Source organism: Protobothrops mucrosquamatus, unplaced genomic scaffold (assembly GCF_001527695.2).
Source record: "Protobothrops mucrosquamatus isolate PMUCROS unplaced genomic scaffold, P.Mucros_1.0 scaffold3626, whole genome shotgun sequence".
NCBI classification, from domain to species: domain Eukaryota; kingdom Metazoa; phylum Chordata; class Lepidosauria; order Squamata; family Viperidae; genus Protobothrops; species Protobothrops mucrosquamatus.
The window spans coordinates 20966-44403 of NW_015389588.1; the positions used below are offsets into that span (position 1 = coordinate 20966).

Consider the following 23438-nt stretch of genomic DNA (forward strand, 5'->3'; position numbering starts at 1 on the left):
AGGGACTAGCAATAGCATTTAGACTTATATACCACTTCACCCTCTCTAATGGAACTCTAAAGCTTCCTCCTTCCGTTATGTATTCAAGATGGACAGTGATTAATATTGATATGTTACTTATATGTACGGTTGTAGGTCTATACATATATTGTATGTAGTATGTTTAAATGTGTTATATATGTGTACACTCTGAGAGCAAGCAACTAAAATTCATTTTTAACATGTGCTGTTGTGCCCACAGTAAAAAAAAAATGACAATAAAGGTTATCTAATATAATCTAAGCAGTTTGCAGTGTCAGCCTATTTGCCCCCAACAATCTGGGTCCTCATTTTACCGGCCTCGGAAGGAAGAATGGAAGGCTGAGTCAACCTCGTGAGCTGGTCAGGATCGAACCGCTGGCCGTGGAGAGCAGAGTCAGCCTGCAATGCTGCACTCTCGCCACCAGGGGCTCTTCCGGTTGAAAGCTGGCTAGTTTCTGTAACTTTTCCTTTTAGCCTAATTGTGAGTTGGGCCCAAAGCGCTACTTTTGACTCTGCTAAGCAGGGAAGGCGGAAGAGAAGCGGAGGGTCAGTGGCAAGAGGCTGGACACAATTACAGGCCAACGTATTCCGTTGGGAGACCTGTAGAACCCAGCTGGGGTGAGATCATGATGACTGGGTGCTTGCTAATAATGGACTTGATGGCATCTAATCAGCCGGTCAGTCAGTCGGTCAATCCTGTCCTTCACAGAATGAACATCAGTGTGTGCTTATGTACGCATATGCATGCACACATAAAACTGTTAAATCCAGGGGCCGGCTATTTCTCTGTCGATGAGGGTCCAACACTGAATGTAAAACTTTCTGGATAAATAACCTATCGAGGCACGCCCAGGTCCTTAAACAAGCAAAACAACGACATTATTTTCAACTAAAAGAGGACCTGGCCATTGGCTAGACAGCATGCTGCGCATCTGAAGTACAGAGGGTGTCGGATCCCGAGAATACAATCCTACGCATAGTTAGCCAGCCACAGAGTTTATGGCCAGAATGGGGAAGTCACCAGCCTTAGGGCCGCATTTGGTACGTTAACAGAAGTTTAAAGTAAGTTATTTATTTTACACAATTAAATACAAAAATGAAATGTATCGGACGTATCAAAGAACGATCTCACTTGGAAAGAGAGAGGAAAAAAAAGAATTTAACTGTCCGAGTTTGGCACCCCAAAGCAACGGAGTAGTGTAAAAATGGTCACAGATGCACTTCCTAAAAGCAGACCCAACAAGCAGAGCCATCTCACCCGGGAGGGCCTCCCACTTCAAATGCCTTCATTAGGTCGACCACAGAAAATTGTCTGGAGCAGAGAACGAATGTTCCCTTTTTAAACCCTTTTAGGGATGTTCAGTAGCACTACACAGTAGTTTCATGTTTCCAGAAGCCAGTCCTAATATTTCCAGTGCTGTCGGCACTCAGAAATGTCCCATCCTGGGCGCTGCTTTTCAGAGGTCCGTTCTGGACCGCTAAATTTAAGCCGTAGGACTTCTGCTGCCCTTCCAACTCAACCACAATGGGCTTCCTCAGCGGCTCCTTTTTCAAGCTGGGCGGCCCCGCTTGGTCGGTGTTCCGGTGTCCTTTCTGAAGAGAGCTGTAAGCGTCGCTGCTGTCCGGCTGGGACTGGTTATACTGGCGTTCCCTGTAGGCCAGGTAAGCTCTCCGGGTCCTTGAGTGCCCTTCGGCCGTAGTTTGACGCGTCTTAATTAAGCCGTTCTGGATGCTCCCTTCCACGCTGGTGGGGACGTCGTAGGCGTACTCCCGCAAGACGGCCAGTCGGCTGGCACGGTGCCCTTTGCTCCGGTTTTTGTGATGGCGGCCGGGGTGCCCGTTTGTCCGCAAAGGCATCTCTAAAGGGGCCACGTGCATCTTGATCTCGTTGTCCACAGAGTATTCGGTAAGGCTGTTGTCCAGAGGAGGGCCAGCGCTGGGGGCCACCGGGCTTAGAGGGCACTGGGCCGCCGCTGCCTGGATGTTGGTCAGTTTGCAACCTTGCAAAGAGTTTTTTAAACTTGAGACACTTTTGTTCGTGCACGAGGACTCTGCGCTGCTGTTGGTGCACTTGGCGGGGTCTCCGTTAGAGCCACTCGCCCCGGACGAAGGCGGAACGTCAACTTGTACCGAATATGCGCTCCTTCCGGGGCAGCAGGACCTCAACCAAGAATGCCGGAGGTCTTCTCTATTAACGCCGTGGTGCATTATTAAAAAACTGCTAAGGCACAAACACAGGGCTCCAAAAAAGCAGCTGAAGACTAAATCCAGGGGATAAGATGAAGCGACAGAGAGGGCCCCCAAAACCCACAGAGCCACGTACAGGAACAAAGTGAGGCTCACGCCCCGAAGTTGTGCGTGGAAGCTGTGCTCGTTTTCCAAAGCTACAGTGGAGATCAGCGACACGGAGAGGGAATCCTGATTGTTCAGGCTGCCGTGTTCGTTGGTGGCCAGGCGCTGCTGCTCCTCGGTGGGCTCCTTAAGCTCAAACTTACGTTCGGGGTGCCTCTTCAGTTGTATAAATATGCTGAGGAAATACATGCAGTTGACAAAAATGATGAAGCCGGCCGGTCCATAGAAAGCTCCCAAGCTCGGTTCCCAGGCCATCCAACAACTGCGAGAAAAGAGAACAATCCTAAGAAAAGTGCAGCATCTAACCGAAGCTTTTCAGATCAGGTTCTCCGCAGCCCCCCTCCCCGCAAACTAAGACCACAAGGCCATACTCACTACGCTGAGTGAGGCTTGCTCCCGTAATTTCTTATATTTGCAGCAGCCGTTATCCCGCAAACTATGACGGGGATTCCTCCACCAATTAGGTAGAACCTAAAAACAAAGAAGACAGATGCAGCCTATTGGTTTAAATGGTCAGAAATGTCAATAAAGGAGAATATTTGTAGCTCAGGGCTGACATGAGGGATCCCTGGTGCTCCTCTGAGCGTGGCTGTTTTCTTGCAGACGTTTCATTACTCAAACCAGGTAACATCAGGGTTCGTAAAGAGTGGTGTCTGCTCTCAAAAGACACATAAACAATATCTGCATGCTATGCAAAAGAGACAATCAAACAGCCGAAAAATGGAACAAAAAAGACCCAGGCATCTCTCCACCAGCAATCGGCACCCACATCAGCATAGTTTAACTCCAAGATTAACATCAGATCAATAATCAAGTAAACAAGAGTGGCGAAAATCTGTAGCTCGGGTGTAGGATGAGGGTTGAAGGTTGCTGAAGATACCTAGCCTAGTTCAGAAACCAACCCAAAACCTTCACCCTCAAGTAAACAATAGCCCAATCGAGGACCTGCCAAAGAAGCCAACTGCAAACAGCCCACCCAAAGACCTTCTAAGACCACCCCCACCAACGCTGACAGGAGAAGACCCCAGGATATATAAACTGAGAGCAAACTTTACTTCTTACTAGCATTGCCTAGATGTCTGCAGGAAAACAAGCAAGCTCAGAGACCACCAAGGACCCCTCAGTCAGAAATAGGATTTGCTATCTGTGCCCATGAATGAACTTGAGGAAGCTTCCAAACCACAGCACCGTTAACGAGAGCTTTATATTGTTTCAGTGATTGTGAACTGAATAGATGGCTAGCTCAAAACCAAAGGGATTCGATTTCCCCCATGCTTCCAGGGATGTTTGCCAGCTGGATTATTCAACAGACAGAAGTACGTTAAGCGGATGACAACCGCTACGCTCAACCCACACAAGAGGTAGAGGATGGCTTTACGTCCTGATTCTCCGTACCCCATGGCAGAGAAGGGCTAGATCTGTGCTCCCACTGCAACTGGAAGAGGGGAGTGGGGTGGGATCGCAAGGAGGGCACTTCACCTTCTGTTCCAAGACAGGCTATGTGGTACTTCTGTTTTGGTACCAGTTCTTTTGACATCTCAGGCATGGGAAAAGCTCCCCATCAATTTTACTCCTTGTACTTTTATAGTACTTTATATGAAATAAAATGCAATTAAAACCACCGTGTTACAATATTTTTACCCAATGTTGGGGAAAGCTGATCAGTTTCTGCCACCTTGTGGACAAAGATGAAGTAAAATTACTTTAACGAATAAGGTAGAGCAGTGATGGCGAACCTTTTAGAGACCGAGTGCCAAAACTGCAACCCAAAACCCACTTATGCATTGTCGGGTACCGGGTGGGTGTGGCCAATTGGGTAGGTGTGGCCCATTGGGTGGGCGTGGCTACAGTGGTAACAGCAGACTGGGTGGGACTAAAAAGTTCAATCAATCAATTCCAACTTTGCGAGATCTTTTTTTTTTCCTGCGAGAAGTTGAAATTGACTGATTGATTGAACCCTTTTTTTTTTTTTTTTTGCACACAGCGGTGGAGGCCTAAAGCAAAAAGGTTTGATAAAACCCAGCTGAAGGCCTAGGACTGGGGCGACGGCGCGCGTGCCCAAAGAGAGGGCTCTGAGTGCCGCCTCTGGCACCCGTGCCATAGGTTCGCCACCACTGAGGTAGAGCAATATTCAAATGAGAAGCTGTGATCTGGAGCAAGATAAATGACAAATAAAGCAGACTGGAGTTGCCTCTTCATTTCTTAGTATTTTTCTGTTTTACACGTCTATCCAAAGTAGTTTTGAGCTTTTTCACAAGGAAAAGCTAGCACATCATAAAGGCACACAATAAAAATGTACATGGAGAATAAGCTGTCGTGAATAATTCCCAATTACCAAGATGTTAGTCTCAGGATAGCTTCAGTTATATTCCATTAGAAGCTTATGATATTTAACAGAAATACATGCTGGCTAGCAATCTTCCTACGCATGCAGCCAATTACATTTACAAGTCTTTTTTTTTTCCTGGTTAAAGTTCCATGACATGCAGTTCAACATGATAAAAAATGTTTGACATCCTGTCTCTGAAAAATTGTACGCAGCTTTTCCTAGGCATTCTGAAAACGTCATCCAGTTTGAAGGTGCACGAAGAGAGAGTCTATTCATATACATCTCAGTTTTATAAATATTCTCTTCTGCCATTAAGAATTTCCCTTTCTAGTTCTAAGGCCAGATATCCCTTATTTGTCATTTAGCTTTTCTTCGTGGCTTCTACGCAAGTATTGTGGACAAAAACCTACCTACTTCAGGTACCTAGTTAATAAGAATACCTGACACACAGATGATGCCAAATTATCTGTTGACAATATTTATATATCCAAAACATTTAAATTTTGCCTTTCTGGTGAGCATTCGCAATTAAAGATATGAAAAAAAAAGACTATATATAAAGATCACACTGTCATAAATCTGAGTGAAGAACAAAGCAAATAAAACATAACCTTTATGTAAAAGAGCAGGTAAGTACTACCCAAAACCCTTATGAGAATAAAATGGCTGTAACTGTCATTTTACTGTGGTGAGGGGCTGAAACTGGATTTAATGCTGGTGACAAATGATTAATGAGACTTGAAAGCAGGAAAACAACTAAAGCAAGAGTTCTTGGAGGGACTGATTAAATTATATGATTAATGAACTGAAAGAAAAGTCAGCAGAAGCAGAGATACCCAGAGTTCTCCGTGTACCATTAACAGGGACGTGAGAAAGAAAGAAAGAAGAAAAAAACATTATTGGATACAAAAACAGGATCTGACGTGAAATTGGTCTGAGTTATGAGCATGCTGGTTCCAAAATGATTCTGAGACAGGAGAACAGATGCATATTGCTTCCTCTAGACCTCTATCTTAAATAATTTCCAAATTAGTGAAGACTAAGCAAAAGTTTGTTTAAGAAGCCTTTTTAAAAAAAAAAAAAAGAAAAGAAAAAGAATCTGTAAAAATGCAAATAATGAAATTATATTCTTTAAAATGGTTGGTTGTCTTAAGTCTGCTTCCAAATTAAGTTAGCAGAAAGATCTTATTTACATCATGAAATTTCCTTGAATGGGATGACGACATATCCTTTGCTGAATTATATGTATTTGACTTAATTAAGGATTAAAATTAATTTCAAAACAGAATCGCTTCTAATTACTGAGTCTACTGCCAGTAATTAACATATATATATATATATCCTACATTTGTTTTTCACTTTAATATGGAAATTATAAAGCAACATTCCACATATTAAGTTGATTAAAGCCTTGCAAGCAAATGAGTTTTGATTAGCCAGTCTTACCAGTAAGAAACTTTCCTGCATTTCTACTGTTGCTATTGCTGAAGATTTATTATATGTTTTATTTAGGAGTTTATAATGAAAAAAAAAAAAAGAGAGAAACAAAAATGAACCCATTTTTCCTTCTCTGAATTCTCCTTCCCCAACAAAAACAAAACAAAACTGAAAGAAATAAAAGCCAATTCTTGATTTCAGCTCCAACATATTCACTGGATGTTAAAACATCCACTGGATGTGGAGCAATTTGTCTTTTTTGCAAGCGTCAAGTGAAGGATTCGAGATGGGTGTCCAGGCCTGTGGTCTTTTTTGGGACCTCCCCAACATCCTTGGTCTTTTGAGACACTCTTAATTTGGCACAACTATTTCAGCTACTCCATCAAATTTGGGCCAGCCAAGCTAGGGGGAAAGGGGGATTGCAATAAACAAGAGTTGATGCTGGCTTCTCACCTCAGCATCGGCCTCGGAGGGGGGGGCGGCTCCCCGGGATCTTGGCACCGCTTGGCTTTCCTGGTGACTTGTTTATAGACGTTCCGAGATGTGAGTCCTATCCACAACAATGTGGCAAGGGTAGAGTAGTGCAAGATGATCCCCACCTGGAAAACAGCCATCAAAAACTCCACGTCAAACAAAGGAGACCATTTTTTTTCCCCCACCTTTTCCCTCTCCAATTCTTCAGCTGCTTGTTTTGGAAGCAATAAACCCGTAAACCTTGAAAAGGAACAGAAAGGGTCATTTGGAAAGCGGCTGCTGGGGTTATTGTCCAACTAAAGAACTGGCTCAGTTTTCAAAATAGATACGCTTATTAAATTTTTAATTATTATATTTTTTTAAAACTCCGCTTTGTCTACTGCTCAGAAATCCCTTTACAAAAAAGAGTACAATTGTAAGGGCAGCGGATCATGACGCTGACCCAGGAAACCAGCGATTTGATTAATATTTCACAATATGTAAGATACCCTGTTTCCTATTCCTTTTCATTAAACACCTTCTCCTCAATCGATCATCAAATTCATCTTGCTCCAGCCAAAAAAAGAGAGAGAAAAAAGGAATTTTTAGCTCAGGCCAGACACCATGGGAGGAGGGACCACGATAAAAACAATGTATTGGAATTTAATTATGCACACTAAACATGATTATTCCCCCTTGCATTTAATGACATCTTAATCCCCCCCCCCCAAGAAAAATAGGCTAAGCTTTGGGAGTACCACAAAAGTTTACGGTCCTGCTCCACAGAACTAGAAGGGTAAGTTTTCCATTATAAATATTGAAATACAAATGATATATGACGCACTGGCATTAAGTGGAACATGTTATTTTTTTTTTGTTGCACGTTAATAAGAAATAGAAAGCAGAAGCTTTTGCAAGCTCTGATGCTAACCACACAGAGCCCCGATCCACAGAAGGGCCCTCAAGAAAAACATTTCCGTGATGATGATGATGATTATTTTAGATTACTGATTAACAAAACAAACAAGATGGATCTTCTCCTGCAAGGGGAACCTTTCCAGACCTGTCAGGGGCGCTGGTGACAGCTGACAGAATCTGGCAGCTGATCCCCTCTCATTTAAAGGAGGTTGGGGGGAAGGTTGCCATAAATCAAAGCCGCAAGTGTGATTTCTGTCAGGACCTTGTCTTGGGAGTCCTTTGACTTTTGGCTGAAAGAATTAATGGGCGCCATCCATCAAAATAAGGACCAAGGAAAGAGCATTTTAACTGCCAGGGCACTTCACTGGAGATCTCAAAGTGGCTATTTTGCAACCACAAAAATAACTGCCAGCACTATAGAACCAAGGGACTCACACACACAGGTCCACACAGGAACGAGTTACAGGCTATCTCAGAAGATCTTAACTAATAATAGTGGGCTAACTGATAAGATTCCTGTAATCTATTCACACATTATCTATCTAAACAAGCATGTCTTCTTTCCCTCCACACCTTGCCTTCAAATATTCAAATATTACATCAGTTTGGATCTTCCACGTAGGTGAAGTGAGCGGTAGCTCGTGAATTATATATTAAATCACCTGAAAATATGCTACTGGGCTCCTAGTCCTGGATCTTGGAATGGAAATGGTTTAAAAAATAGTCACCTTAGAATTAAAAGAAAAAGATGATTCGGAATGTTATGCGGTTTGGGAAAATTGGTGTAATTGGATAGACAATAGAAATAAAAATTGGAAATATACATAAGGTTATTGTGTAAATTAGGTTATTGTGAGTTAGATTGAATGTACATAGTGTATATATTGTATAGAATGTAGATCCATGGTATATAAAAATGACATAGTCTGCTGAATATGTACTGTATTAAAAAAATAAATAATTAAAAAAGAAAAGGGAAATGGTTTAAAAAATAAATTGATGCCCTGAACATAAAAGTTTCAGAAAATAAACATTTAACACTGATTTTTTTTAAATACTCTTTAACTAATGGATTTTATCCTTGAGGGTTTTTTTTTTTCCTTCTTTCCCTACAATTTTTCCAATATGCATTTCACTTACCGCTTGGCAGAGGCTAGTATGTTTGGTCTGGGTTACGCCCCCAACGAACACCACACATGTCAGGAAAATATGAAAACTGAGGTTCATTAACATGTGCCAGCTTTTAAGACTGATCCTGATGACACTGTGGAATAATAAAAAAAAAAAAACCACAGCAGTTATTTTGCAGACAAACCTAAATATTATTCAATTAGACAAAGAAATTATTTGTAATTATGGTCCCCAAAACTTGAATCCATCCTGGTAAACTCAAATATTCAATGCAAAAGCATACTTACAAACATTAAATAAGATGCCTTTATAGTAGCAGAAAGAAAGCCCAAATCAGGCATTGTTATCAACTAAGGCTGATTATTTCAATCTTCAGGGAAGGTTTTCTACCGTAACGTGATTAAAAACACCTTCTCTTCCTGTCAATTGCAAGGATTTTAGAGCCCGTTTTAGAATAAATGCCCAATTTCCATGAAATCACCCTGATGGCTTAATTTATGTAAATGTTCTAGAACAAGGCCAATACTTTTCAGATTTCAACTGACGTTCAGCAGCGAGTTGATTTCTTGCAGAAAACTCTCTGGTATTATTCACCTCTGAGATCTCTCTGAAGCTACGTTAGGCTAAATTTTGGAAATCACATCACAAATTACTCTATAAACATGAGAAAGGGGGGGGGGAAACAGATGATTTTATTTGTCCCTCTTCTATTTAGGATGCTGTGTCAGTCCAAAATAAATTAAACCATGAAAAAGCAAATTATTAAATGAGTGAATTTTGCAAGCGTTCTCTAGAGCAGCAACAAATATTAGAGCTATGTAACTCTTGTTTAAAGGATGTACCAGCAAAATTACAAATATTTCAAAATAATTAAAAGAATAGAATCTCTCTGCCCGAAGCTGGTCCCAAGTATAAGACCTCTCTCTCTCTCTCTCTCTCTCTAATCTAACAATCTTATCTATATCTATCTTATCTATATCTTATCTAACAATCTTTATCTATCTATCTTTATCTATCTTTTATCTATCTTATCTATATCTATCTAATCTAACAATCTTATCTATATCTATCTTATCTATATCTATCAATATCTTATCTAACAATCTCTATCTGTCTGTCTGTCTGTCTATCTAATCTAACAATCATCTATATCTATCTTATCTATCTAATCTAACAATCTTATCTATATCTATCTTATCTATATCTTATCTATCAATCTTTATCTATCTTTTATCTCTTATCTATATCTATCTAATCTAACAATCTTATCTATATCTTATCTATATCTTATCTAACAATCTTTATCTATCTATCTTTTATCTATCTTATCTATATCTATCTAATCTAACAATCTTATCTATATCTTATCTATATCTTATCTAACAATCTTTATCTATCTTTTATCTATCTTATCTATATCTATCTAATCTAACAATCTTATCTATATCTTATCTATATCTTATCTAACAATCTTTATCTATCTATCTTTTATCTATCTTATCTATATCTATCTAATCTAACAATCTTATCTATATCTTATCTAACAATCTTTATCTATCTATCTTTTATCTATCTTATCTATATCTACCTAATCTAACAATCTTATCTATATCTTATCTATATCTTATCTAACAATCTTTATTTATTTATCTTTTATCTCTTATCTATATCTATCTAATCTAACAATCTTATCTATATCTATCTTATCTATATCTATCAATATCTTATCTAACAATCTCTGTCTGTCTGTCTGTCTATCTATCTATCACTCTGTCTGTCTATCTATCATTCTGCCTGCCTGCCTGCCAAGATGGCGAAGGAAGGGCTACAGGGGGTCCCCGACTTATGGCCACAACCGAGCCCAAAATTTATGTTGCCAAGCGAGAAGCTTGTTGGCTTTTGCCTCTTTTTACGACCTTCCTTTCCACCGTTCTTAAGTGAATCACTGCACTTGTTAAGTTAGTAGCCACGGTCGTTGAGTGAATTTGGCCTCCCTGTTGGCTTGGCTTTGCTTTCGGAAGGTCACCACCGGGGATCACACGACCCTGGGAAGTATGACCCAGTGACCGTGGGGGATGCTGCAACGGTCGTAAGCGTGAGCAGCAGTCCTAAGTCGCTTTTTTCAGTGCCGTTGTAACTAAATGAACTGTCGTAAGTTGGGGACTGCCCGTACTTTGGTGCTTTGAAGGGAGACGTTTTCGTTAGTGCCGGCGCAACCCCCCCCCAAGTCATCAATATTTGTTGATTTAACCCAACTAATTTAATATACATTCGGAATTATGCTACCTGTGGTGATAAATGTAGCTAATTTTGATCATCAAGAGGCACAGCAGCAGAATCACAGCAGACACATAGACAACGGGATGGAGGAGGTCAGCTGACTGGGCATCCCCTGTCAAATCCTGACAGGCAAGACAACACGACACAATTCAGAACGTTAGGATGGATTAAACATTTAGACCAGGCAAGAATGCCGCGCAACTTGAGTACAGCCCACGGGGCAACAACGAGTAAGGCGGATCGCTCCTCCCACCGTTTTCCTTCCACCTTCTCAGCAAGGGGAAACGGAGAGATTGGGTCATAATGCACAGAGCATAATTAGCACATTATTATTATAATTTTTTAAAGGAGGCCACCGGACAGGCCCGGCAGCATGTTAATGGCACGAATCGTAGCATCCGTAATGTGTGAACCGTGATTTGATAAACGTGCTAGACCCAAAACTAGCGGCGGATGTGAAGGAATGCAGCCCTGGTAAGACAGGGATGGTCGCAGTCACACTTATAATAGCAGGATGAAAATGCATTTTGTGCAGCAATGGAGGAAGGGTGCAACACAAAACGATGGCACGGCTCCAAACAGGAACGGGCAGGTCCCGAGAACAAAAAACAGCATCCCTGGGTGCTAATCCCCGGGAACAGAAAGCAAAAAGAGCCTCTTTCCAAATCCAAGTGATGCTGGACCGCTCTTTCTTTCGGTCAGAGCCACTTTTCAAGAAAACCCACCTTTTTGGGGGGGGGAGGGAACAGGGGGAGGAAGGAACATTACTTCCGTGATTTGGACAAATGCGGATATAAACGAACGGTTCTAAGTCGATTGACTACCTGTGTAATGCCTGAGCTATGTTTTTTTTTTTTTTTTCATTTCAGCAAAAAGATGAGAGAGATTTGAGCCTAGAACTCTTAAGCCCACCATCTCTCCACCCTTTTCTCTCTCTGGAAAGGGCAACCATCAGACTCGCCTGGGCAGCCAAGTTATCCCGACGGGGTTTAGCGCTTTGATATTAAACACCCCAACCAGGGCAGACATCTGGATGACATTGTCAGTCTCTCTCCCCCCCTCCCCCCCGGGCTTAGAGAGACCGAGAGACCCACCATCAGGACAGCGTAATTGCTGAGGGAGACACACTGGATGGCTGTGACGTTTTCATCCGAGAAAAGGACGCGGCACCCGTCCGACTTCCAGCCGCCCTGTCCGTCCAGCAGGTCGAAGTCCCACTGAGCTGCAACCGCTTCCGTCCCGTGCGCAATGCGCCGCAGGGTCACATTGATGGGGACGTCCCGATAGGGTGGACTCACGCCGTCTTGTTCGGTCATAAAGGAAACAAAAGAGAAAGAAAGAAAGAAAGAAAGAAAGAAAGAAAGAAAGAGGGGGGAAGGAAGGTAGAAAGAAAGGAGGGAGAGAAGAAAGAAAGAAAGAAAGAAAGAAAGAAAGAAAGAAAGAAAGAAAGAAAGAAAGAAAGAAAGAAAGAAAGAAGAAAGGGGGAAGGAAGGAAGAAAGGAGGGAAGGGAGGGAGGGAAGGGAAGAAAGAAAAAAAGAAAGGGGGTAAGGAAGAAAGGGAAGGAAGGAAGGAAAGAAGAAGGGAGGGAGGGAGGGAGGGNAAGAAAGAAAGAAAGAAAGAAAGAAAGGTATTTTTATACACAACACTACAATCAAAGCGAGGGCATTTCCAGGGCAAAGAGAGCAGGAGGAGGAGGAGGGGGGGCGTTCCAGGGCAAGGCCAGAGCGGGGACTGAAAAGGGGAGCCTGTGAAGGAGGGGCCAACCTGTTTTGGTGAGGATGACCGGGGTCACCACCCTCAGGTGTCTCCTCTCGGCGGCCAAAGGCGTGGAATTCCCCGTGGAGGGGAATAGCTTCCCGTTGCGGAAGGCCATCAGCTGGAGCCTGTAGACGGCATCCTCTGTGGGGGGCCGGATCTCCCTCCTGTGCCTTTGGGAAAACAAGGCGGGGGGCAGCTGGATCGAGGCCTCCACAACGGTGTTCTGCAAAAGGGAGCAGGAGGCGGCGTTAATACAAACCAGAGAGAGTCCTCGACGTACGACAGTTTCATGACGTTACGGCGCTGGAAAAAAGGGGGCTGGTGGCCGTTTCGCAGGAGCCCCGGCGCCGCAGGGCGACGGCACCTGGAAGACAAGCGCCTGCGCGCCCGCGCCTGCTTTTATTCACCTTCAGGGCTAGGCTGGACAAGGTATTGGAGACGTTGCATTTGAAGCCCAATTGCTTGTCCAGACCCCCGTCCAGATCTCTGCGCCCGTAGTCGGAGAAGGCCGAGCGATCCGCGGCCGCCATCTTTTGGAAGACGGTGCAGGTCATCCCCGTGAAGCTGGAGCCCTTTATCACGTACGCTTCCACTGCAATGTTTGGAGAATACTGTTGGAATGAAACGACACGGAACCAAATGCTGTGCTGGTGCTGCAGGAAGAGGCAAAAAAAAACAGCTCCCCAAATACGCCAGGTTTGTTAGGACGGTAAACGTCCGAAGAACGGAACTTGGAAGACCAGGCCCCTGGTGGCGAACCTATGGGACTCAGAGCCCTCTCTGTGGGCACGCGCACCGTCGCCCCAGTCGTAGGCCTTCAGCTGGGTTTTATCAAACCTTTTCTCTTTAGGCCTCCGCCGCCGTGTACAAAAAAAAAGGTTCAATCAGTCAATTTCAACTTCTCGCGGGGAAAAAAAAGATCTCGCAAAGTTGGAATTGATTGATTGAACTTTTTAGTCCCACCCAGTCTGCCGTTACCACTGCAGCCACGCCCACCCAATGGGCACGCCCACCCAATGGGCCACACCCACCCAATGGGCCACACCCACCCAGCACCCAATGATACATAAGTGGGTTTTGGGTTGCAGTTTGGGCACTCGGTCTCTAAAAGGTTCGCCATCACTGGACTAGGCATTACTAAAAATATATATATATAATAATCTATATAAATAAAAATGTAAATGTTCATTTGTTCAAAATCTTAAATCTCCGAAAGTTCTTCACTGATTGCTTTGAAATTCTGACACAACGTTGCATTCGAATACGTGCGTGTTTTTATATACCTACTATTATATAGATGTCACACCTGTGACAGGTAAAAACATGCTTTTTTTGAAAAACAGCGCCATCTGTTGCGCTTTCTCTTTTCTTTCTTTTCCATTTAACCAGACTGAGCCACAGCAACATGTGGCCGGGTACAGCTAGTAGTAGTAGTAGTAGTAGTAGTAGTAGTAGTAGTAGTAGTAGTAGTAATAATAATAATAATAATAATAATAATAATAATAATAATAATAATTAAAAACAAAACCCAATCGTCTGTCTGTCCACTGCAAGAGGATATGGGAAAAGGCTTTCTACCCCCTCACCAGTTAAGGTCTACTTGGATCACTCAGCCTTCCATCCTCCCAAGGTCGGTAAAACGAGGACCCAGATGGTTTTTGTGTTTGTGTGTGTGGGGGGAAGAGGCGGACTCTGTAAACTGCTTAGAGAGGGGGCTGTGAAAGCACTACGAAGCGGCATGTAAGTGTAAGTGCGATTGCTATTATATGATCAAGAAAAACAACAGCAACACGGGAGAAGTCACCCATCTTTCGAACCGCTACCCAGGTGCCCCTCCCACAGGGATGGGGAGGAGGGATTTTATTCCCCTGTGCAACTTTGCCTTGATCTGTCCCGTTTCCAAATTTTATCTTTCCCCTGTGCCAAATGCCGTCCTCTTCGGCTTACTTTTCAGAGCGTTACGATGCCGATACGACGGGATTCCGACCCCTTTTGCGAGCATTTCAATGAAAATTAAACGCGGCCTTCACTATCAATGGAAAAGAAAATAGTCCTTACCGTTGAGTAAACCTGGGCCCCGTTAGCTAGCCGGTAGGTTGCGATCCGTTGTAAGCACTGTACAATCCTACTACAGGCTCTGACTTCCCTCTGGGCCATCCAGAGTATGTGTTCATCAGCCAGCATGATGTTACTAGCGATATCCACCATCACGTCCCCCAGCTGGCAGGAGAAGAGCGGGAGAAGAATTGCCATTCTCAGCTCTGGCATCAGTTTTGCACGCAAGATCCCCAAAGGTTTATTCATTACGTTTCCCCCATTCCCCACTCAAGAAACTCAACAAGCACTTTACCTTTGTATTCTCATTCATTCAAATGCACAAACAGGAAAGGATCAAGGAGAGAAGCAACCTAGAACTAAGGAGAAACTTCCTGACTTTTAGAACAATTAACCAGTGGAACAACCTGCCTCCAGAAGCGGTGAATGCTCCAACACTGGAAGTTTTTAAGAAGAGACTGGACAGCCGTTTGTCTGAAATGGTATAGGGTTTCCTGCCTGAGCAGGGGGTTGGACTAGAAGACCCCCAAGGTCTCTTCCAACTCTGTTATTCTGTTATTCTGCTATTCTGTTTTCCTTCCTTCCTTCCTTCCTTCCTTCCTTCCTTCAGGTTTTTAAATGGCTGTTCAGACAAATGGACAGCCATTTGTCTGAAATGGTTATAGGGTTTCCTGCCTGAGCAGGGGGTTGGACTAGATGACCTCCAAGGTCCCTTTCACCACCATCATCATCATGATCATCATGATCATGATCATCATCATCATCATCATCATCATCACTACTCCAGTGGGTCTGAATTTAACCCTTGGTAATGTCACACATTCTATTTATATCTTAACTCTCTCTTTTTTTTGGTCCCCTCAGCCGTTTCATTTTTAATGACGGTGCTTTAGCTGTTTATCATACCCACATTTTGTTCTCCTAGTTTTCCTACCCCTCAAAACTCAAATCGATCCTTCAGCAGTAACTTCCTGTGCTGCAGATCAGAAAATGCTTTCCCAACAAATGGAGCAGAGTTCTTAATAATAGTTGGTCATAAATTGCCCATTTAAATAATATACTGAAATAAAAGCTTTTGGGTGCGCTCCTGAAAAAAAAATATGTTCAAGTAGGCTTTCCCCCAAAGCATGAGATAAATACAAAGTTTGTGTCTGCAAAATCGGAAATTAAGGTAATCCGATTGTGTTGGGGTCTTGTAATTAAAATAAAGGAGACAGTGAGGAAAAATTTAAACCCTCCTGGGTCGCCTGGAGTTACCCAGGCACTGTGGGCTGAAGCCCACAGACACCACGGCTGGAAAGAGTTGACTTACACCCACTGAGTTATGTGGCATACTTTTTTTTTCCCCCCCCTCGAACTCATTTGAATTTCATGAGGAGCAATTAATTTTCTCCTGGCGACAAACAGCTCTTCCCTTCCTGCTAATTGACTAAAGTGGAACAAACAAGTTGTTCAGGAAATATTTTATCAAGAATTATGCCTTGCCTTCATTTGGCCTTTAAAATTGTCTGGCAAACATTCCACCGAGTGTTTCCCTGGTGTGAATCGGCAACGAAGCTGCCACAGGTGTGTGTTTCTGGGCTGCAAAACACACTTATCGAAATCTCCAACTTAATCTTCCAGCTGTTTTTGTTTTAATGTGCTTCAGGTTTCGACAAACGGGAGGGAATCCGTTTTGCAATAACAAAAATGGGAAGCTGGAGATAAGACTGCCATACCGATTTAAAAATACAGATTTCAGGGGGAACAAAAAATAGCACAGCTATTCACTCACCTTTATTTTGGCTTCTATATAAACTGCTTATTTTAGTGCTAACTAAAGTATTAAACATTGAATCAAGAAACTGTAAACCTACATTTTTATAGCTCAGCAAAATGACTAATACGGTTTCACTAAGCCAGATTAAAATATATTACATACTTGTATCAAAAGCCTTGCTCCTGAATTTCCTTATTATTTTTATAGAGTTAGCTATTGTCAAAACAGTAGCAAAGCTAGCATTTGTGTCTGACAGTCTGGACTTCATAAATCACAGCACAAAAAATATTAATCTTACTGCAACTATCTAGTCCAGGGGTAGGCAACCTCAGCTCTTTTATGACTGGTGGACTCCAACTCCCAGAATTCCTGAGCCAGCCATGCTGAGGGGAAAGGGAGAGGTTTCCAAGCTGAGCCATGCTGGCTCAGGAATTCTGGGAGTTGAAGTCCACCAGTCATAAAAGGGCCAAGTTTAAAGACCCCTCACTTAGAGGAACATATGAAAGCATAATTAATGTTAATTAATGTAGACTTTATTAGTTTAGAGCAGGGATAGGCAACCGTGGCTCTTTTATGACTCGTGGACTTCAACTCCCAGAATTCCTGAGCCAGCATGGCTCAGCTTGGAAACCTCTCCCTTTCCCCTCAGCGTGGCTGGCTCAGGAATTCTGGGAGTTGAAGTCCACCAGTCATAAAAGGGCCAAGGTTGCCTATCCCTGAATTCTAGTCATACATGTCACACATTTTAGATCGCATTAAAGCCCACTTGTATAAATGTGGAATTCCAGCACCACGAATCTTCACCGTGTGAATTTTAAAGAACTTGAGTGCTTTTGATTTCAAAGGCTCTTTTGATACGATTGCATTTGTTGAAGGGCCGGTTGTTTTGAGCATTCAAAGATGCCCGCGTGGGAAGGCTGCCTTCTAAATGTGACGGGACGAAGGCCCTTTTCACGAGAAAATATGGCTTTTGAAGAATATTTGGGACTGTGCTAAAAATCATTACCTCTTTGTATTTCTCGGCAAATCTTCCAAATTTTTCTATCATTTCAGCCACGAAAATAACATCCATTTTGTCAGAGAAGTTTGCTGCTTCGACAGTGTAGGCTAAGAGCTGCCGGGCGGTGGCTACCGCGTTGGTGAGATTCAGCGGCATCTGCACGAAGGACATAACATGCCGCATTAAAGGTGCAGGAAAATGGCGCTTTTAAATAAAATACATCCGAGAAATCAGAAATGGACTCTACATTGACCAAAACGCTCCAATAGCGGAGTGCAGCTTTGTTTGTGTAAAAAATCAAGAAACCTTTCAACCTCCTGTGACATCGTAAAGCTGCCTAAATCCAAATTCACTGGGCATTGAATAAAACACATAAAGAGAGCACTAAACATTTTCTTCTCCTATTTTATTGGGAGTATCTTCTCACCATCCACCTAAGAATCATTCAGAGATGAGGGCTCCCAACACCTGTGTTTATTTGGCCTTAAGCGTGTTGATCCTGGGCTACTTACTGGAAATATATCTGAGCTGCTCTGATGATTTTGATTAAGGAGAAGGAGACACAAAGCCACTAAATAAACCACTGAGACACCAAATAAGACTTCCTGATCTTCAAAGGCAGGTCTTACTACGAATAAGGCATAAACAGCAAGTAATAGCAGTAACAATAGGACTTATATACCTCTTCATAATGATTTACAGACCTCTCTGAGCGATTTACAGAGTCAGCCTGTTGCCCCCAACAATCTGAGTCCTCATTTTACCGACCTCGAAAGGACAGATAGAAGGCTGAGTCAACCTTGAGCTGGTCAAGATTGAACTTCCGAACTTCCGGCAGCCGGGAGTCAGCGGAAGTGGCCTGCAGTGCTGCACTCTAACCACTGCGCCACCAAGGCTCTTAAATAACCTGGTTCAATGGACAGCTGAAGTTTTTATGTTATAAAGCAGAGGTCCCCCAACCTGTTGGGCACCAGGGACCGGTTCCGTGGGGAGAGGTTTTTCCACGGACCGGAGGGTGCGTGGTTTTGTGTGCTGCCTGCATCCCGCGGATGGGGCTTTGCTTGTTTGTGTGGACCGGTTCCTGGCATGTCGCGGCCCGGTACTGGTCCACGGACCGGGGGTTGGGGACCCCTGCTATAAAGAATTCTTTAGGAACGAACCAACGAACCAAACAAAATGCATTTCCTGCTTCGTAAAGCAATTCTTTGGCAACGACGATAAAAAAACTAGCACCGGTCCAAAACACAGCACAACGATCAGTTAATTAATTCTCTATTTAAATAGACACAAAGATGACTAAACGGCAGTAGGGATCCCGGATCTGTTGAATTATATAAAGGCATTTCAAAGGCATCAGTATTAAAAGTGTCCCACGAAAGGTGAGTGGGAAGGAGCACGGCTGACCTGATTAAACATATACAGGACCCGCGTGGCATCGTTGGCGTACTGGCAACGGGAGTAGTCCCCTTCGGCCCAGAGGCCTCCCCTGCCACACCTCCGCCATGCCCTCCTCTCGTCCTGGGAGCTGCCCATGTAGATGCCGCTGCCGGCCGAGTACCGCGTGCAGAGCACCTGGGCAGCCAGGCCCGCCAGAGTTCTGGGCCACCTGGAGGTCGGGAGACAAAAGAGGACATCGGCTGACCCAGCGACAGGAGGAAACGCCCCCAAGGAAGAGCAAAGTCCGGTCAGCTGCCTCTTGGGAAAGCCTCTGTGGGGCAAGCGTGACCCGGACGACGGAGAATCTCCCAGGACATCTTCCCCCCCCCGTCAGCACCACTTCAGGAGTAACTTTTTCAGCCTCATTTCCACCGTAGTAATTTGTGAGCGCTTCTTAAAATGATTGTCATAAGAGCTGAAGGGCACGTTGGAGCATTCTCCCTTTTTATCCTCATTATCATAACTTGAAGGACTGGTGGCAGCTTCCTGCTAAATAAAGATACCGGCTCTGCAGTTGTTTTTAATTACCCCAGTTCAGAAAAGTAAGACATAGTTCATTATTTGGGAGGGGGGGTGACGCTCGAGTTAAAGGGCTACCGACCTGGGTTTTTTTGACACCTCTCCTCACCCACCTGAAGTCCCCTTTGTTGTTGACCACCCTCTCCGGCGGGCAGTACTGGGCAGAGCTGTTCAGGACCACAATGTCCACCGTCCTTGAATTGTTCCCGCGCCTGGAGTGCACGTGACACCCCCAATTTCCAGTAGATCCAGCTTGAATGTTTGAGATGGTCAGGGCACTTTGGTGAAAACAAGCAAGAGCAGCATTAGAAATTGTACCAAGTCATTCCCCAAAAGGTCAATTATTTCACTGGCAAGAAACAATGAATTATTCTGTATCGGGGTGGGCGACGATGGCACCTTTACGAGCTGCGGACTTCGACTCCCAGAATTCCCGAGGCAGCAGGCTGAAGTCCACAGGGTGTAAATTTGACACAGTTGCCCATCCCTGTTCTATATTAAGGCCTCCAAAACTAACGATGAGATGCCTTAACAATGAGCCAGACGTCCCACCAGGCGAGGTTGTAGGATCTTGCCAACACACAAGAACTGATCCTTCCATCCAGCAGCTACTCCAAACTGTGGCTTAAAAACCAACGTGGAGCTTTCACGTGAGAAAACACGGCGCAAATGAGATTTAAAGAAACTGCCGCAATTATACAATGCGGTAGACGAGCAGGTTTCTATAGCGAGGAAGGACGAGCAGTTCTTCTGCTTTTTTAAAAATATTCAGGAGATTATTTTAGAAGAAGGGATAATTACGAAGCGAATCAGGGAAACTATTTAGAGTTCCTTTAAGTAGCAATTACCTGCTGTGAGAAAGCTCCTTGTGTAAACAGACACAGCATACGTGTCTCGGTGCCCATTTAAATAAAAGGGCTAAGAATAGGCAGCAGAACCAGAGTTATTTATTTATCCCGCTCACCTGGCAATGACAGAGCAGTTACGAACCATGTTCTTCTCCACAAAAATCCCCTGGGATTCATCGGTTTCCACAATCTTCCCATCCTGGTACCACAGGACCTGCATGTCTTGATCAATGTAGGACACCATGCACTGGAAAGGCAGACTGTCTCCTTCAAAGACAAGCTGCCGGTGGGAGGGGGTCATGGAGAAGGACGGCAGCTCCAGGGGAGGGTCTGTTTTCCATGGGGGAGGGGAGGGGAGACACACACAAAAAACACACAACGCGATTTTAGCTATACCCTGACATACAAAAAAATAAAGGCAGGCCTCATGTTACAGCCAAAAAAACGAGCCCAAAATTTCTATTTCTAAGTCAGTGGTTCTCAACCTTTTTAATGCCACGACACCAACCGGTCGTAAGTCGAGGACTAAACCGGTCGTAAGTCGAGGACTAAACCAGTCGTAAGTCGAGGACTACCCAACCGGTCGTAAGTCGAGGACTTTTCCTGCCCAGGAGCGCCGCGCATGCGTGGTTCTGCCCCCTGCGCCGGCCGAGGCGTAGCTGGCAAGCGGCAGAGACGGAGCAGGCCGACCACCAGCTGGCCCAGCCCAAGGGAGGTAAGGCACCTGCCGGAAAAGGGGGGAAAAATGGCGGACAAAAAAATGGCGGACAGCCTTGCTTGGTGACCCCCGTGAAATGGTCGATCGACCCCAAATGAGGTCCCGACCCACAGGTTGAGAACCACTGTGCTAAGTGAAACATTTGTTAAGTGAGCTTTGCCACATTTTACAGCTTTTCTTGCCCCAGTTGTTACGCGTATCACTGCAGCTGTTCTGTTAGCATATTCGTTTTGTTGCTTTGGCAAAACAGATGGTTAAGCAAATGCAGGGCATAGGTAGATAAGATTGTGCCAAGACAAGAACAACGGTGACACTGGATATGCAAACGGTCATTCTTACAGGAGCACAACTGATTTACCAAAGCACACGCCTCAAAACGTATCAAGTAAACTTATTTTAAAAAGAGCAGGTGAAATGCACTTCCTTTTGTGTGGCTAAGGAAAAGATGATTGTGGTTCTGCTGTATGTTGTGAATTAGTTATGCATTGTATTTTTTAAAGCTAAAGATAGGGAAAAAAAACCAGCATATGAAGGATTGAAAAAATAAGCTTGACATGTTTTACTATCGTCTATTAAAGAGAATTTAGGTCCAAGGGATTCAGGAACAGAAAATATTCACTTTTTGAACAATACTTACTAAGAAAATCAGCATTTTTTTTTTTTAAATCCAATCATGATGGCTGAGCAGCTTCATAAAAATCAATGACAAAATATCAAATTGTAAGAAAATTAGAAGAAAAAAATTTATGCTGGGGAGAAACTTGATACATTCCTTTTAAATTGATGACCATTGTGCCTTAGCATTCTTACCACATGTTAGAAGCCCTTGCTTTACACTCAGAATTGGTTGAGCCTGTAGTGATTTTGGATATGCACATCTGGTGTCACGAACAGTTATATTTCTTTCTTGTAACCACTGCTGCATCCATAGCATATTACAATCACAAAGCAGATAATCTGTCTGGAATTCGCTGAAATAATTTAAAAAAAAAGAATCAATGTAATTAAGCTTAAAATAATTGAAATTCAGTAATTAAAATACCCAGGATCAAGCTATACTGTAGCTTCACTATTAACTAAGTTCTAAAATTTTAACAACCTTTTTTAAAATAAATAAATAAAATAAAATAGGGCACTACTGCATTATTACATTCTAGTAGAAAGTTATGACAATTAAAAATAGTATGAAATGGTATATGTCTCTTAGCCTGAGTCTTGGAATCATGAAGAAACCTAATAAACTGAAAGGTTACAAAATCTACTGAAGAATTAGATTATGTCCATCAAATAACTCATACGGTTGTACTTACAGAGCTTTTAATGAAGTTAGATGATCGAAGGTTCCTTGGGCAAGCAAAGAAAATAAGTTTCCTGACAGATTTCTAGGAAATGTGGAAACACAAACATTTTAGAAACCTCCACAATGTGTCAACCTAGAGTCTTCCAGTCACATCCCCTCTTATGTACATTTTAGAATTTCATGATTTCTCTCCTTTCAAGGGCCAAGAATATACCATAGATGGGCTTATAAGCAGTTCTGTCTGGGGTCTGAAGGATTTTTTGGGGTGATTTTGAAAATTTTGGGACACCCAAGCTCATTAATGCCTATCTTTTGAGGGTATATGATGCGCTCTGAAGATTGATACATGATGATTACTTCCAAAGTTATACTACTCTGTTCTTTGTCATGGAAAACCTGTAGAGAGACACGGGAGTACCAGAAATCCTGCCTAGATTTATTTTCTGCTTCTGACAGTATATTTAAAGCAAAAGTGACTGAAAAGTCAAGGAATAACGTTTCTACAAATTTGGATTACACAGAAAGAAAGTCATGTAAGATATCTTTGAATACATTCCACAATCCCTACCAACTGTTGGTAAGATTACATATTTTGTGCTACAGCTGTTAACAAGGTTGTGTCAACTCATCACTCAGCGCTTGATGATTAAATAGCAGCTTAAAAAAACAGCATACAAACATAATGTGCTAATTCATGGAATATATATGGAAAGGGAGAGCAAGAACTAAAATGCAGGTAACGAGAAGTTTAGACAGAACCACCAGATGCAGAGTACGTAGACATTGGTAGTTAATAAAAGGAATGAAAAAACCCTACTGCAGTAGCTAATGGAGGAAAAACCCCCCTGGAAACCACTTTTCACACCATTCTTTCTTTTCCACTTTATTTAATAAAACATTTTGCTTTATTTATTTTTTTAGGAAGTAACAAATACATCAAACTTGACTTACAGTCTAATGAGGTTTGTTAATCCTTTAAAAATATCTGCATTCAGGCATCCTATTTGGTTATTTGTTAGATCTCTGTTGAAAGAGGGACAAGATATGAAAAACTGCTATACACACAATTGACACCTTTATCAAAATTATCAAATCACAGAACACAGAGGTCTCCCAGTGTCC

The 23438-nt window shown here is 43.0% G+C and overlaps 1 protein-coding gene across 1 annotated transcript; it reads right to left on the reverse strand.

Moving 5' to 3' along the window:
* Positions 1-1100: 1100 nt before the first annotated feature.
* ADGRA3 (adhesion G protein-coupled receptor A3) lies at positions 1101-21965 on the reverse strand. Its single transcript, XM_015827339.1, has 14 exons — positions 21827-21965; positions 20415-20628; positions 19564-19728; positions 18899-19100; positions 17501-17650; positions 14739-14900; positions 13088-13291; positions 12687-12903; positions 12016-12224; positions 10928-11043; positions 8651-8774; positions 6593-6738; positions 2749-2844; positions 1101-2635 (listed from the first exon to the last, which is right to left on the reverse strand). The coding sequence occupies exons 1-14, from the start codon at positions 21948-21950 to the stop codon at positions 1390-1392; spliced, it is 3375 nt and encodes a 1124-aa protein (XP_015682825.1). The 5' UTR covers positions 21951-21965; the 3' UTR covers positions 1101-1389.
* Between the last annotated feature and the right edge of the window lie 1473 nt (positions 21966-23438).

Coding starts and splice junctions, on each gene's coding strand:
- ADGRA3 (XM_015827339.1), bottom strand. CDS start 21,950: ATGCTATGGATGCAGCAGTGGTTACAAGAAAGAAATATAACTGTTCGT. Junction 19,729..20,414: donor AACTGCTCTGTCATTGCCAG/GTGAGCGGGATA, acceptor TTTTCACCAAAG/TGCCCTGACCATCTCAAACA. Junction 17,651..18,898: donor TCCTGTATATGTTTAATCAG/GTCAGCCGTGCT, acceptor TCCTTCGTGCAG/ATGCCGCTGAATCTCACCAA.